This window comes from Telopea speciosissima, chromosome 2, assembly GCF_018873765.1.
Source record: "Telopea speciosissima isolate NSW1024214 ecotype Mountain lineage chromosome 2, Tspe_v1, whole genome shotgun sequence".
NCBI lineage: Eukaryota > Viridiplantae > Streptophyta > Magnoliopsida > Proteales > Proteaceae > Telopea > Telopea speciosissima.
In genome coordinates, this window is record NC_057917.1 from 16,442,261 (window position 1) to 16,458,934 (window position 16,674).

Consider the following 16,674-nt stretch of genomic DNA (forward strand, 5'->3'; position numbering starts at 1 on the left):
TCATCTTTTAAAACCCTGATATTGGGGGTCCATAGAAAGAGAGTGTGTTAGTGTAGGCCCACTGTTGATTATATAAGAAGGGTATAAAAGAATCTGTGAAGGACGGCACATGGTTCATTTACTCACAAAATAAAAAAGGACAATAAAAGGAAGGGAGCAAGAAGGAAATAATAACTGAGGGAGGCAACTTGGGCATATTCCGATGGAGTATTCATTGATTCCTTTGCTCATTTGAGCCGTAGAGGAATATCCATTCAGTCACTCCTTAACAAAGTTCAGATTCCTTTGAAGCACCTTCCCATTTCATATTTTCCATCACAGCTCTAAATAATCAACCAAACTCAGCAAAAACCGCTATAATAAATATCATGACTTCTTCTATAAATCGTGCCTTCTCCCCTATGTATACACCCAGTTGTTCCTCGACTACAAATTGTTCTTCTCTTCCGATTTTCTCTTCTACTGTCATTGTTTCTCATCTTCCAGTTTCAGCAATAATTAGTAGTTGCCGCCTACTCTGCAAACAGAGGCACCTCTTGCGATTCACTGAAGCAAACAGAGGGACTGGGAAAAGAAGTGCAGCACCTCTTTCAGTAAAGAATATGGCCATTACAGAAATAAGAGAAGAAGAGGAAGAAGAGGCGCCTCCGCTTCTTGAGGAAATTGAAGGGGCTTTCAAGCCTCGGCGCATCGCTCTGTTTGTAGAGCCTTCTCCTTTTGCGTGAGTGTCTTATTTTTGCTTTCTAGTAAGAACCCATTACACGTTGAAACATTTCTTTTTATTGTTTCTGTCATTTGATGTCTTTGTGAGCAGGTTCTATGTATTCATTTTACTGAAGTTCGATTTTATTTAGTTTTGGCTGTGACTGGGTGTCAATTTATGAAATTTAGCTGTGATTCATTTGTTCTTATAGTTGTTAGCTGCATTTTAGCCTGTTTACCGAGTGGGTTGTGATTTCCCTTAGTTTAGCATTATTGCTTAGTAACTTACTCATTTTGAACTCCTGTATGAGTAGCTCTGTTGCAGTTTGGGAGGTTTGTGGTTGTTTAATTGGTTCTGTAGTTTTATCTGTTAATTTGACGGATATTGTAAGGATAGCTGAAATTCTAGTGAGTCTCTAGCTTTACCTATATTTATTTATGGTGAAAGATTTTGTGGTGGCAATCCAAGGATAAATTTGGTGGCTGGGGGCAGCAATTCTGCCATGTGGAAGAGTGATGTGGTAATTCAGACAGTTGCATATCCATAGGGAGGATCGTCAAGAGCTCAACCAATACTATATAGTGGTGGTGGTGGAGGGACAACGTGAGATGGTTCTCCCTTGCTGAGAACCCACACTCCCTTCGAAAGAATTCAAGTCACCCGGATTGGGAGGGATGAGAATTGTCAGTGGAGGTTGGCTGTGAGAAGAGCTAAAGGGCTGTGGAATGGAATTTGAAGAGTCACAAAACTGAATTGGACTCTTTCCTTTGTTGGGAGGGAGCTAGTCTGGTATGGCAGGTTGTAGATGCCATCATGGTCTGAAGAGCGGTGACATTAGTGTTGAGGTTGTCAATACTGGCCTGAAGTGAGCTGCTAGTAGTTTCTAGGTAGGTAACCCAGTTTGTGAGATGGGCCATTTCTACCCTATTGTCCTCCTTGTAGGACTTTAGTTGCTGAATTACGTCACTATTAGCAACATGGTTTAGAGAGAAAGTTTTAGGGTTTTGGCTAAATGCTTGATAGAGTAGAATAGCAGTATAACAATAACCAATGAAGAAAAAAATGGAGGGAAAGAGTGTGAGGGTCAGAACAGCTCAGTCAGCCTAGACACAGACCAAAATAATGCAGTCCTTAAACCTTGGATCCCAACTCAGAATTTAGGGTCAACTAGGCTGTTGACTGGCCCAGGTTTTAAAGTGTAAAATTAAGGAACTAGGGGCTGTCTACATCATAGTTGTCATGGTGTCGCCATGGCGGCCTGGCGCTGGAGAAGGTTGCATGGCGACCTACGCCATGGCGTCCCTCTTTGATTTCTTCTTCCTGTCTTTGATTTCTTCTTCCCTCTTCGATTTCTTCTTTCCCTCTTCTTCGATTTCTTCTTTGATTTCTTCTTTCCCTCTTCTTCGATTTCTTCTTTGATTTCTTCTTTCCCTCTTTGATTTCTTCTTTCCCTCTTCGATTTCTTCTTCGATTTCTGAATTTTCTTCTTAAAACTTGAGAAACAATAGAGAAAAAATAAAACATGGCTTGAGTTTACATCTATTAAAACATTAAAAATAGAGAAAATAAAAAATAAAACATGGTCGACATTGCCATGGCGGGCGACATGTCGATATATCGACGTGACATCCCTCCACCGACTTGGATCGCCGTGATGCCGTGACAACTATGGTCTACATAGGTTTCAGGCTTCGCAGAACAAACCAAATGCATAAGGACATGCAGTAGCTTAACATACTGAATCAGAAAAAATCTTCATCAATTAAGCATGTAATACTAATAGGCAGAATAAAAATATCAGCGAAGAAATCAGCAAGACAGAGGAATACTTGGATATGTTACTCCAGAACAAAGATGTATTATTGAATCAACAAAGGAGATGGGAGCAGAACTATGATTATTTTCCAAATCAGTAAAGATTACAGAAACAGATTAGTAGCTTAGAGAACAGAACTCAGAATGAGCAGGGTTTCGGATCCAAATCCAGCAGTTCAAAACAGTTGCTAACAGTGAAGCCAGATCTGATACACTGGTTTATTACCAATCATAAAATTAAAGATCGACTGGTTTGGCTAATAACTGATTTGCTAACAGTGAATCCAGATAAGATCTAGTAGAGAGGTCAACTCAGCTTTCAAATAAAAAAAAAATCCAGATTCATTCAATAATCGATTGGGGGGTGGGTTTACAACTCTTTAAATAAAAAAGGACTAGAAGTCTAGTAGATTTGGCCTCCCTAACAGTAATATCAAGTAAATATTAAAATAAGACTTTTAAATAGAATAAAAGACTACCCAAACTGCCCTTACAACCAAAACTGGGCCCCACAACTATCAAATAGATAAGGGTAAATTAGAAATTACAAGAAAACCCCTAGACTTAATAAGAATTATAAATAAAACTCCAAACATTTACAATAAGCCCCAACTAAAAAAATACTTTCTGCTTTACCTCCGATGTGTCTTGGGCTAATCCTGTCGTATAGATTCATCTAGTCCAAGGCTACTGCATCAATAAACGAGGGACCTTGGGTCTATCTGTCCATAAAATTTTAGCCCCACACAATCTGCCATGTGACAGATCTAGACACTCACCCAACATTTTTCACTGTTGATTGCCGTCCACCGAAATCACTCTCATTATTCATATATTTTTTTCTTTGTGGTTCTGTTATAGATGTTTAATTTATTGAGTTTGGCTATCAGCTTAGTGGGCTTCTTTACTTTGTCTACTGTTTGCTGGCTTCTGCACTTAAACTAATTGCACCTTGTCCTCATTGCTGCAATTTTATTTGGTATGTAAATTAGATGTTTATTTTTGTCGGTTTGCATTATTATTGCCGAGAATTTTTGTTTGTATTTCGCTTCAATAGTTCCTTTCTGTTTCCAAAATTCGTCTTTTGAAGCTTGTTTAGCTTTGATTGTAATGCATCCTGTACTTTTTTGATAGTTTCATGAGCTATATAGTTTCATCTGTAACTTGAGGCTCCGTGCATTGCATTAAATTAGGTAATAGCTATTCTTGGTTGTGTGTCTAGCTAAAATAGGTACTCCCATTTCTTTCCCCCTTAAGACTTTTCTTGCTTTCGTTTCCTGTAAATTTGACTTTGTTTTACACATCTATTAATTAATTAGTAGGCTTGGAATCTATAGGTCTTATGAGTATGATATTTTGAAACTCTGTTCTTATCTCCGTTTATATCACCAACTATATGTTTGTGGAAAACTCCAACATGGAACTTAAGTTGCCAAAGCTTCCTTTAAGTTCTTTTTAAGCTATACATTATTAAAACTGACAATGTCCTGAGTTAGATCTTAATTGCTGAAAACATATTGATTTTTTTCTTGCAGATGTGTTCTATAATCTTTCTCTGCAGCTGTGGATCACTATAATCTTACTCTGATGCCATTTACTTGCTTATTTTCAAAGCAATGCAGTTTCTAGGTCATTCACTATTAGTTGCAAAAGTTTTGGAATATGCCCAAAGTTGATGAAAGTAATGATGATAATAATAGATTATGTATCCAGGAAAGGGATTTTTAAGATGATACTACTGCTGCATTTGAAGTGTAGCATGCCTAGGTTGAAATGATAGTTGACAGAAGAAGCTTCTTATTTTCATAGTTGTGCAACAAAACCAATTTAAACAGGGTTAGCATTTCCATTTTCTTCAAGTATATTTTGATCATTAGTGTGATGTAGAGATAAAGGAGATTCCAAGGGAGACAATGCAAATGCAAGCTTAGTTCCGTATCATGATAGCCTAAAGATACCATTTTTGATCAATTGATCTGCCAAGAGTGTCAGATTTAAGAATAAAGATGAGGCCCAAACTTCTTGAACTACAAAACTTTAAACCCACATCTCTTTGTATTGATCTATATTCCATTACATATTTACATTTTCCATAAATCGTATCTGTAATTGTTGCAATTGCATGCTCTAATTTGGGAAACACATTGCCGTACAGTTTGCCTGTCTGGAAATCTGTGACAATTGCGTAGGCTGATTAAGATTCCACATTTGATCCCTTTCTATATGCTTAGTGTTTGAGAAATATCTGCAAACCATTGATACTAGCTGGTGATTTTGCAGTTATGTGTCTGGATACAAAAATCGGTTTCAGAATTTCATCAAATATCTGCGGGAGATGGGCGATGAGGTGAATCATTTATTTTTCTGTAGCTTTATAATATAGTTTCTCAAGTTTAGATTCCATGTGGCTAAGGGATGATCTACTTCTAGCTTTTAAGGCTATCCAGATCCATTAGGATATTAAATTACACTTTACACATATTTGTGTATAGATGCTATGGAATACACTTGCTGTGGTTTTTGAAGTATGTGTGATGCAGTTAAATGTAGGGATAATTAGAGATATTTATGTATTGTTTTTATCTTGTTAGATTCGTTAGTACTAGTAGGAGGTAGAGTTTCAGTTGCATTCAAACTTGTTTTCAGTTTTAGACTCCAATTAGGAGACTTTATTTTCTTTATAAAACTGGCATGCAATCTACAATTGAGGATTTGGATTATGAATGAAATTTTACCATGTTGCTGCCAAGAGCTGTGGGTGCACAGGTTTGTCTCCCTCCTTGATCTCCTCTCTCATTTCAGGTTCAGCCGATCCACACCATTACCTTTATTCCTTTCCTTTCTTCTGATTTCTTCTCTCTTCTTTCTGTTATTTCCTTCTCATTGATATTACACTGTTTTGGTATGAATCTGAGATCCATAAAAGTGCGCTCAATCTCTCATGGTTCTTGTTCTCTCAATCTAAAATTCTGTGCATCAATGCCATTGCTGTGGGCAACTTAAAATCCAGAATATCATCCTTTATAAGTTTCCTCTCTGTGAGATTTTTACCCTAATCAAGTCTGAATCTGTAGGTGCTGCCAGGAACACTCTCAGAGATTTCATTCTGTTGTTTAAACAAATATTTGATTTGCTAATGCTTGCATTCAAGAAAACCATGGGGTGCGAATCACTTCCTGAAATCTCAGGTCAATCATGGTCTTATGAGTGAGAACAGCTAATCCAAACAATTCTGGTTTACCACTTGGTAAGCGTTATCGTGGGGCTGCAGATGAAGAGTTTCTGAAATTACCAATAAGGAAAGATTCCTCCTCATTTACACGACAGCCCTTATTTCTCTGTATTGTTCTATTTTAATTCCTTAGACTATTCTAATATTAGATTGGTTCCTTTTTTAAGTTTATTTACTATTACGTCCCGTATTCTGTTTACCCCTCTCAAATGGGTCCTAACCATTCTTATTATTTATGAAATTGCCACTGATCTCATTATTTTGAATCTTAATTCATTTTTGTGGGCCCATAGCGACCTTAATTTGGGGTTATTGAACCCGGGATCGCATCAATGTGAATAAAATTCAGTTACTGTTTCATTTGGGGGGAGGGGGAAGAATAAAAAGGTCTTATTGATGAACATATTCAGAAACTCACTGATCAAGTTGGTGCCTACATCAACTAAATTGAAAGGGTTTGATTTCAAATTCAGAACATTGTCTTTTCAAGAAATACTTGTCAATGGTCACCTAGTTCCATTATTTATAAAAAACCTTTCATTTTACTAGCATCAGAAATGTTTCTTTTTTTGGTAATAAACTCACATCAGATTTATAGGTGTTGGTTTCCAAACCTTCCTTACTTCTGCCTCTCTGTGGAATACATGACTGGTTTCAAATATCCTGCTGAGTTTTTGACATCAGTCCTATTATATTCATAGAAAACATAATTTTCTGAAAATTGGCTTTGTGATGCATGGTGTAGGTCATGGTTGTAACGACCCACGAAGGGGTACCCCAGGAATTTTATGGAGCAAAATTAATTGGGTCACGAAGGTAACTTGAACTACCTACATTCAAAGGATATGGCAGATATGGCATTATTTTGCATTCTTATGATTTTTGTTTCTTCTTTTGTTTTAACAGTTTTGTTAGTTTATATAATTCTCCAACCTTAGTTTAAGCACCATGTTACCAACTAGGAGTTACAAAATATAGTGGAATCTTTTAACATGTCTGGTGACCAAACCTTTACTTAGGCATGTCAAAGTTTTCTCCCAATCCAAGCCTTTGTAGTTTTTGTAGTTAGACAGTTACATTTATTTTGCCTTCATATCCTTCTTCCTAGTGGCTTTCAAGTCTGCTCTTGATATTTTTTGTTGTCAACTGACTTGGTTTTAAATCAATTGTTTTTGAATTCTGCATTGTGAAACTTATGTTGGAAAATATCCATGTTACCAACTCCACTGGTTTTTTCTTTCATGTGGTGACTTCACTGTGGCAGTTATTTTGATATTTCCAACTTTTGGGATTCTTCATTTGATTGTGTCTTCCCATTCTTCTTCCTAACAGTTCTCAAATCTTTTGCAGCTTCCCCTGCCCCTGGTATCAAAAGGTGCCCCTTTCACTAGCACTCAGTCCTAGAATAATCTCCGAGGTTGCCAAGTTCAAGCCTGACATAATACATGCATCGTCACCTGGAATAATGGTAGATGTCTATTCTCTTTGTCAGTAAACTTGTTGATTTCCAAAAACGGAACAAAAAAATCAACTTATTTTGCATTGCTGATATAATATTACTTGTCACAGGTATTTGGCGCTCTGATCATTGCAAAACTACTCTGTGTGCCTATTGTGATGTCATATCATACTCACGTTCCAGTGTGAGTCTTTGATCCTTGGAGAAAATTTTTACTAGGGGTTTACATAGGCTTAAATTGAACCGAGCCATTTAAGTCCATGCCTGGTCCATAGGCTGATGCACATGGATGACGTCCTGCCCAAAAGATTTTCTAGAAGCCTGGCCCATACTATGTACACATTTGTCCTACTCCTTTGAACCTAAGGCCATTGATTAAGTTAGAAGGGCACCAAAACAATGTATTGGCCCTGTGGTCAACACTAGTGCTGCAACAGGGTCGGGTTGGGCCGGGCTTTATAGAACCCTAACCCAACCCTAAGTCCCCTTAGCTGGGCCCAGGCCCGACCTGACCCTTACTCAGGGCCAGAAAAATCCAACCTTGACCCGCCCTCAGGGTCGGGCCGGGCTGACCCTGATTAGCCTTGATCATGGGGAAGGGGAAAGAAATGCATGGGCTGGAATGGGCCGGGGAGAACATTATCAAATTTACATAAAATAACACTATAATAAAAAGTATTATATCACTTATTGTCGTCATATATAATATATTATATAAAAAAATGTAGGTGACATTTAAAGTTTATAATGTATATATTATATCAATATATATTTTATAGTATAACTTAAATTAGGGTCGGTCCGGGCCAGGCCAAGCTTAGCCTGAAGCCTCAACCTTAACCCGACCCGACCCTGACTCAAGGTCATAAATTTCCAGCCCTAACCCGCCCTCAGGGCCAAATATCTCAACCCAGACCCTGTTCGGGCTCAGGGCAGGCCAGGGCGGGTTTGGGCTGATAGGGCCAAACTCGCACCCCTAGTCAACACCAAGACACTCCATAAATGCTATTGCCACTAAAGTTGGGCCAGTGGTCTTTTGAATTCATGGCATTGAAGTGCTACAACCTTCTGCATGTATCCTTATAATCAGAACTTTTTGTTTTTGGGCCAATTTTCAAATGAGTCTTGCTTCATTAGTATTTGAAATAGATCATTGTTTGACTTCTGTTGAAGTACTGTTCATGTGACACTGTTCACGTGAATAGTGATTTGGTTGATATGTGTATCTTCTATTTTCCTAGTCCTAGTTGGAGTCCTAGTTTCTAATTATGTCAAGTCCTAATTCTACTGTGAGTTGTTAGTCTTAGTTTTAGTTTGAGTTGTTAGTTTTAGTTCTTTTCCTATTGTAACTTGGAATCCTATCATGATTAGGAATTCCTAATCTGATTAGGAGTTCCCCTTTCTATTGTAATTTGAGATTATAAATACAAGCATTATGAGGGAGACTGATAAGTTTTACGATTCTCTCCTCTTCCTCATCTTTTCTTCTCTCTCAAGTTATTGGTTACAGGTCCTAGGTTTTCTACATGGTATTAGAGCTAGGCAACCAGTGACTGATTCTCTCCAAGATTGCCGGTTTGAGAGTCGTTTCAAGGTTCTCCGATTTATGGAGAAACCCTAGTTCATAAAAAAAAAGAGAACTAGGGCTTCGTTTCGGTTTCGTATTGGTTTATTCTTCTGGTTGTTTCAGCACCACAGGCTATCATTCTTGGTTTGCATCTGCTGCTACTGCTATCAACATTTTATTGCCGCTGCTATAATTATCAAGTGCTATTATGCCCTTTTTTGCCGTTGGAATTGACTCTAAAGGAGTTGATTGCAGAATATGGTAGAGTGGATGCCCTGTTGCTACTACGATACCCATCGTTTGAAGCATTTTTTATGGAGTCCCTATGATCAAGCTGCTACCTCCAGATTCAGTTGCAGGTTTTTTCTTCTCCATCTTGCAGGGATTTCCAAACTCGATTTTGTCTTCCAAGTTTCAGATCTGGTTTTTTGAAGAACAGATATCAATTTGCTGAATTGATCTGTTTTGAACTCTTGTTTTTTGCTGCATCAAATTTGTTCGAATCTGCTTTCATCGTTCCCTGCCTTGGCCCACGATTCTGTAAGTCCTTCCCAAGTATCGTTGCTACAATCAACCTCAACGAGGAGATGTTGTTTCAGCCTTTGGTTCTACACCTCTGGCTGCTGCTGCTAGGGTTCTGGTATTTCGTGGTTTGAAGGATGGAGTCGATGGCTGCTACTGATGATTTGCTTCTACCAATTTGATTTTTTTCTGAACTAGGGATGATATGCTGATCGAACTCGTCATTGTCGCTGCTGCTGATGATTTCTGATATTTGTGGAATAAAATTCAGGTTTGCTGGCCGTGGTGTTTATTCTGCCGCATGGATTATCTGGTTTCTGCTATCGATTTTGGAGTTTTGAAATCGCTGAATATGGTTTGTCGATGGAGTATATGCTGTCTCCTGGAGTCGATTGCTGCTTCGTTTGCTTATTTGGGTATTGATTTGCTGAATCTATTTGCACTTGTAATGCTCCTATCGATGCTGATGTTGCTGCCTGCGATTCAAATTTTGTATTTGATTTGTATCGTTGCATCTGGAGGAGAGTTTTGGAGTTGTGGCTGGGTTTCGTAAGGTTGAAGTCGATGAGCTGGAGCTGCCGCTGCCGCTAGTTCCTCTTCTTCCTTGGTTTTCGCTGCTGTTTGGAGCCTTGAGGTTGAACTGTTGAAAACGATGGGTTCTCCATACTCACGGTTCATTCTCCCCTATTAACCTATTTGGTTTTTAATGCTCCTATTACCCTTCCTTACTTATTACCCATCTTTTTCATGTCTATTTACATATTGCCATTAAGAGTTTGCTCCTTCCAAGTCTGTCCCCCATTTATAAATCTAATTCCCTACATGACCCATTATTTTCTTATTTACCAAGGGCCCCTTGCAAAATTCTGGTTATTTACGGAACTGCCATTACCTTTTTAATACATTCTCCTATTTGACTACCCAATTGACCCTTGAAAATTCTGGTTTATTACCAGTTTGCCCTTTGGCTTGGATTGTATTTAAAAGTGGATTTCCACCAAGTTACAGTCATGCCATCCTTTTTTCCAACACCGTTCCCTTTCAATAATTCTAATTCCCTTCATATCCCAAAACATACCTTTGGCATATACCCATAACCCCTTTGGAAGTTCATGGTATTTTCTAATTTGCCATTTCTTCCTTTTCAATTACCCTTAGCACCTCTTGGAAAAATCTGGAATATTATGTTTTTGCCCTATCTCTTACATCATCTCTGTTATGTCCACGTGTACTACACGTGAGGGGGGGATTATGTACAGTATACCTGAGACATTGCAGAACGCAGAACATTGGTGCAAAACATAGAAGATCAGTGTTTTCCACCATTGCTATTAGGTATCCTTTGTTATTGGGTTGAGTTTGCCGTAAGGGGGAGATTGAAGTATTGAAGAGTATTGAAGATATTTGGTTGTTGCCTATTTGAGGACTTTCAGTTGGGTTGATACAGTGTTTTTCCGCTGCCTAATTCAGCTCGTTTCCGCTACTTGCTTCTCTAGTTATTTAACTTCAAGATTTTATGTCATTATGACAATCTGAGATTCATTACTGGTTAGCTATTGAAGATCATTAAAAGCTGCCTTTTTTTGGAAGAAATTCTAGTCCCGGTTTGCTGATCATGTCTGTCCAAGTTTTGAAGATCAATTATTTCAAGTTCTTGAAAGTTTATTTGGGAGCTACATTCATCTGTCAAGCTGGATTCTGCTGCAACTTAGTTTCTTCTCATTTTGTTCAAGTTGGGCATTAATACCTTGTATGCGCCAACTTGAGGAGGAGTGTTTGCATTATTATGGAGTTTTTTTTTTTCCTTTTAGTTCAAGCTGGATCTTCTTTCTTTACTTATTTGTATAATCCAGTTTGAGGGGGAGTGTTGAAGTATTGTTCACGTGATACTGTTCACGTGAACAGTGATTTGGTTGATATGTGTATCTTCTATTTTCCTAGTCCTAGTTGGAGTCCTAGTTTCTAATTATGTCAACTTCTAATTCTACTATGAGTTGTTAGTCTTAGTTTCAGTTTGAGTTGTTAGTTTTAGTTCTTTTCTTATTGTAACTTGGAATCCTATCATGATTAGGAATTCCTAATATGATTAGGAGTTCTCTTTTCTATTGTAATTTGAGATTATAAATACAAGCATTATGAGGGAGACTGAAAAGTTTTACAGTTCTCTCCTTTTCCTCATCTTTTCTTCTCATTTTGTTCAAGTTGGGCATTAATACCTTGTATGCGCCAACTTGAGGAGGAGTGTTTGCATTATTATGGAGTTTTTTTTTTTCCTTTTAGTTCAAGCTGGATCTTCTTTCTTTACTTATTTGTATAATCCAGTTTGAGGGGGAGTGTTGAAGTATTGTTCACGTGATACTGTTCACGTGAACAGTGATTTGGTTGATATGTGTATCTTCTATTTTCCTAGTCCTAGTTGGAGTCCTAGTTTCTAATTATGTCAACTTCTAATTCTACTATGAGTTGTTAGTCTTAGTTTCAGTTTGAGTTGTTAGTTTTAGTTCTTTTCTTATTGTAACTTGGAATCCTATCATGATTAGGAATTCCTAATCTGATTAGGAGTTCTCCTTTCTATTGTAATTTGAGATTATAAATACAAGCATTATGAGGGAGACTGAAAAGTTTTACAGTTCTCTCCTCTTCCTCATCTTTTCTTCTCTCTCAAGTTACTGGTTACAGGTCCTAGGTTTTCTACACCTTTTAGAGCATGAACTGATTTTTGTCGTGGTCCTTGCAGGTACATTCCAAGATACACCTTTAGCTGGTTGGTGACACCTATGTGGTTAGTTATAAGTATGTTTTGGTTTCCTTACTGGGCCCTGTTTGAAGGTTTATGCTTAATATTCATATTGGTTGGTGCTAAACTTTTGTGTTGTTGTCAGAGTTTCTTCACAGAGCTGCTGATCTTACTCTGGTACCTTCTGCTGCCATTGGGAGGGATCTTCAGGCAGCTCGCGTAACTGCAGGTCAAAATGACACTCTACTCTTAGCAACATTTATTCTATAGTTACTGTAGAATAGAACTCTCTAAGTGTGAACCTTTGTTTCCACATCATATCAGATAGTCAGAATTAAATTAATATATTGTGCCCAGGACTTGTATACTCAATTCTTTATTTGCCTTACAAATCAAACCGTGTCTATATTGACAATCACAATATAGTTTCATATCTATTTGAAGTCAACTTGCTCCAGCATGTCGAATTGCTAATCTCTGACCCTAATTAACCACAAGATTCCATGAATACCAATAACATTTTACTTTATCAAACTACCTGACCTATCAGTTCTTTTATAATTTATGTGAAATATTTAGTTCATTCGTAACCAAAATCTGATGCTTTTATTTCAAATATGCCTATACATGTATACAATGGATCACAAAATCTGCTATTATGCAGGTTCTGAACCTATAAATCCTGTTTATATCATTATTTCTCAAATGTCCTCTCTCATTGGAGAACAATATTTGTTTATTTACCTCTTGTCATATAAAATTTTCAATATTTTTATTTGTATTGTCAATTATTAAATTGCTCTCTTTACCATACATAATCACATCCAGTTAATTACAATCTTGTTTCCTTGGTTATGTGTGTTTTCCCTGCTTGCTCATATGTTCCTTCCTTCCTTTTGTCCTTTTTTTTTCCAGCTAATAAGATACGTCTCTGGAATAAAGGTGTTGATTCTGAAAGCTTCCATCCATGCTACCGCAGCTATGATATGCGTATTAGACTAAGGTATATTGCACTTGCCATGTCTTTCCTTTCTAATCCATTTCAGAGAGGATTGTGGCCCTAAATCCTTTTTCCTCCCCTGTTTAACCAGCAATGGGGAACCTGAGAAACCGCTGATAATCCATGTTGGGCGGCTGGGAGTTGAGAAGAGTTTGGATTTTCTAAAGAGGTTAGTTTATTTTCATTTTAAATGGTTGGTTTCTTTTCCTTTGGTTAGTGATTTTTTTTGTAGTTATATGACCCGTATGTTTGTTGGTTCCTATGGTTTTGGTCCTTTTGGTCATATCCCAATGAAGTGAAAAATCATTTACTTCATAGAATTGAAAACTGATCTCTCTCTCTCTCTGTATGTGTAAAGAAAATCCAAAAATCGATGCACAAGTTTGCCATAGCTTGAAAAGAGTTTAAAAACTAAAATGATTCCTTGGTTTAAACTCAGCTATTTCGATGACCACATTTTCCAATCCAGAACTTCTGTTTCATTTCTCAATTTCTTCAGAAGTTGATTAAAGGTCTCTACCAAGTGGGGATCAGTTGTGGTTTTATAGTATTTGTCCCGAGTCAATTGAGTCTACCTGGGAATTCCTTCTCTTTCCTCTTTATTTTTATAATTTTTTTTATGGAATTGGTAGATGTAGTCGATTCTGTTTGGGTGTTGTTGCTGATTTTGGTTGCAAGCTTTGACATCTGAAACATTGATTGAACAGGGTCATGGATAGGCTTCCAGAAGTGCGGATTGCTTTTATTGGGGATGGGCCATATAGGTATGCTATTCTGCCATCTCAGCTACTCATGTAACTTGATGAGCCATGGACACTTCCTAGTATACCACAAAACCAGAATCTATTGAAAGTTTGAGTTGACCAAAATTACCGTTGAATAATGAAATTCCCATTAACGTATCCAAATTAAAACTTTTGGACTAATTCTTTTTTATGCTGTCATTTGTTTGGATGTGATGAATGAATTTGATTGGACTCTCTCTCTCTCTCTGTGTATGCATGCTCGTGTGTGTGTGTGTGCGTGCGCGCACGTGCGTGCTAAGTATTGGTGGGACCCATTCTAGTGTGGGTTTTATGCAAAGGATGGTTCTTGCATGAAACCCTGAACTCTTGCATATATGCCATCTGATCCTGGAAGACTGTAAAGGCCTTTGACTTGTATCATTTTCACAAACAAAGATCATGAAGATTGAGAAATATGTCTCATTTCCAATGCACTCATATTGCGAAAATCCCTTAAAACATTCCTTCTTGCTTGCTGTTCATGAATTCCTTTCTTTTACTGTTGTGGCAGGGGTGAGCTGGAAGAGATGTTCTCTGGCATGCCTGCCGTATTCACAGGAATGTTGCAAGGAGAGGAACTCTCTCAGGCATATGCTAGTGGGGATGTGTTTGTGATGCCTTCTGAATCAGAGACCCTTGGACTTGTTGTCTTAGAGGCCATGTCATCAGGAGTTCCAGTTGTGGCAGCCCAGGCTGGGGGTATCCCTGACATTATTCCCACAGATCAGGACGGAAAAACAGGCTTCCTTTATAATCCAGGAGATATTGAGGACTGCCTGAGCAAATTGCAACCTTTATTGTTAAGCCAAGAGTTGAGAGAAACCATTGGAAAAGCTGCACGTCAGGAGATGGAGAAATATGATTGGCGAGCAGCCACCCGAACAATAAGGAATGAGCAATACAATGCTGCAATTTGGTTTTGGAGAAAGAAAAGAGCACAGTTTCTGAGACCTATACAATGGATAGTGAGACGAATTTTCCGCTCACCAGAAGTTAACTATGGATGATGTTAAGATCACCTGAGCTCAAAAAGCTGACTGTACAAAGTTTACTTTTGATGATCTTTAAGATCTCCTTGTCTAAAACGAAGCCCTTCCTTTTGGTTCTGTAAGGTTAGTGACATATATTCAGGACAGATACAAAATCTTGTCATTTGTGGGCTGTTCCAAGGCCTTGAAATTGAGTGATTCAGATTGAAATTGGAATAAACATTGAAAAGTGAAGTTAGGTCATCTTGTGTATTGTTCTGTAATATTTGTTTTCCTTTTTTTCTTTTTTTGAAAAGAGGAGAGGGGGGGGGGGGGGGGGTGTGGAGTAGAAACATTTGGAAAGCAACTTACAATCGGATCATTTCTTTGGAACAAAAAAAACAGTTAGGGTATCTTGGTTAATGATACAATTGCAACAAATGGTAGACTCTACTTCCATCATATCATTAGATTTTTATCTTTAATCAACTACATTCAAGTATTTTTCCTTATCATATCTCAACTCAACTAAAACTAATGGATTCTCCTCCTTTCCCCTCCTCCCTCCTCCCTCCTCCGCGGCATCTTGGTCCCAATTTGAAATTCTCCTCCTTCCCCTAGGTGTCTTGTTCCTTCTCTTCTTCGATGAACTTTTTTTCTGCTACCTATTTCTTGTTCGATAAAATAAGAAATTATCATATTAGAGCTGATTTGGGAGTAACTCAGATGCATGACAAATTACAAGAAAATTGTTTAAGGTGGCATGCCCATGTTAAACAAAGGCCTTCAGATGCTTTATTTTGGAGAAGTGATTTGATTCAGATTGAAGGAGCTAAAAGAACCAGAGGTAGACCTAATATGACTCTAAGAGAAGTGGTGAGGAAAGACTTGCATAGTTTAGATCTTATATCAAGTACGACTTTGGACAGAGCTGATTGGAGGGAAATGATCCATGTAACCGATCTGATTCTGGTAATTGCTTGATTTCAGCTGATAGCTTTGCTCCGCCTTCCATTATTTCCCAAGAGATCAGTCAACCAAATCCCTCCTCTTCCCTATATACCTCAGCTCCTACTCTTCAAACCTTATCCATTCCCAAAGCCCATGTGTTAGGCCCATCTTATTTCAATGTTAAGCCGTCGGTTCTTGAGAGTGCCCAACATAAAACCATCTTAGGTAGGCCTGTAAACGGATCGGATTCGGCTTGGATATGGATCGGATGTAATCGGATTTGGATATTTCTTGGTCGAATATGGATACCTCTAAATGGATTCGGATGGATTCGGATGCGGATCGAATTCGGATTTTCGACCATCCGTTTACACCTCAGCCTTGTGTAACCCGAACCTTCCTCCCCCTAGTGGATAGAATTCACTCTCAATCCATAGTTTTAGATCATGATTCTCATCTCCTCATATTCTAGAACCTGTTGAATCCTCAAAAACCCTCAAGATCGTTATTTACTTAATTTTTTAAAATTAAGTATTCAGATTTGGATTTTTATCAAAGTATTCGGATTTTTTTCCGGATATCTCTAATTGAATACGGATGGCCCTAAACGGATATGGATGTGGATCGAATTCCAATTTTTGGTTATCCATTTACAACCCTAACCTTAGGCCCAGACCCTTTACTTGAACCCATAAATGGCCCAACTCCACCTTTATCTAAACCTATTTTTAGCCCAGCCACACCCTTAACCGAACCCATCATTGGTCCAACCCCACCCTTATCCGAATCCACCATTGACCCTGTCCCTTCAATACCCAAACCCATTCTCAGCCAAGCCCCCATGACATATGGCCCCTACCCCATCTTTATCAAACTCCTTGCTTATCCTTATTTGTAGCTCATGTGGTTGTATGGGATATGCAATTCATTATGTG

General features: G+C 38.1%; 1 protein-coding gene across 1 annotated transcript; it reads left to right on the top strand.

The window, feature by feature from the left end:
* The first annotated feature begins 333 nt into the window (after positions 1-333).
* On the top strand, positions 334-14,915 carry LOC122652676 (sulfoquinovosyl transferase SQD2-like). Its single transcript, XM_043846481.1, has 11 exons — positions 334-721; positions 4,799-4,865; positions 6,496-6,566; positions 7,101-7,218; positions 7,320-7,393; positions 12,036-12,091; positions 12,181-12,264; positions 12,951-13,038; positions 13,127-13,204; positions 13,743-13,799; positions 14,332-14,915. Exons 1-11 carry the CDS (start codon positions 369-371, stop codon positions 14,825-14,827), a joined length of 1,542 nt encoding a protein of 513 aa, XP_043702416.1. The 5' UTR covers positions 334-368; the 3' UTR covers positions 14,828-14,915.
* Positions 14,916-16,674: the final 1,759 nt, after the last annotated feature.

Excerpts from the sequence above, each read along its gene's own strand:
- LOC122652676 (XM_043846481.1), top strand. The coding sequence starts at position 369 with ATGACTTCTTCTATAAATCGTGCCTTCTCCCCTATGTATACACCCAGT. Across the intron at positions 722-4,798 it reads GTAGAGCCTTCTCCTTTTGC|TTATGTGTCTGGATACAAAA; the intron begins GTGAGTGTCTTA and ends GTGATTTTGCAG. Across the intron at positions 4,866-6,495 it reads TGCGGGAGATGGGCGATGAG|GTCATGGTTGTAACGACCCA; the intron begins GTGAATCATTTA and ends TGCATGGTGTAG.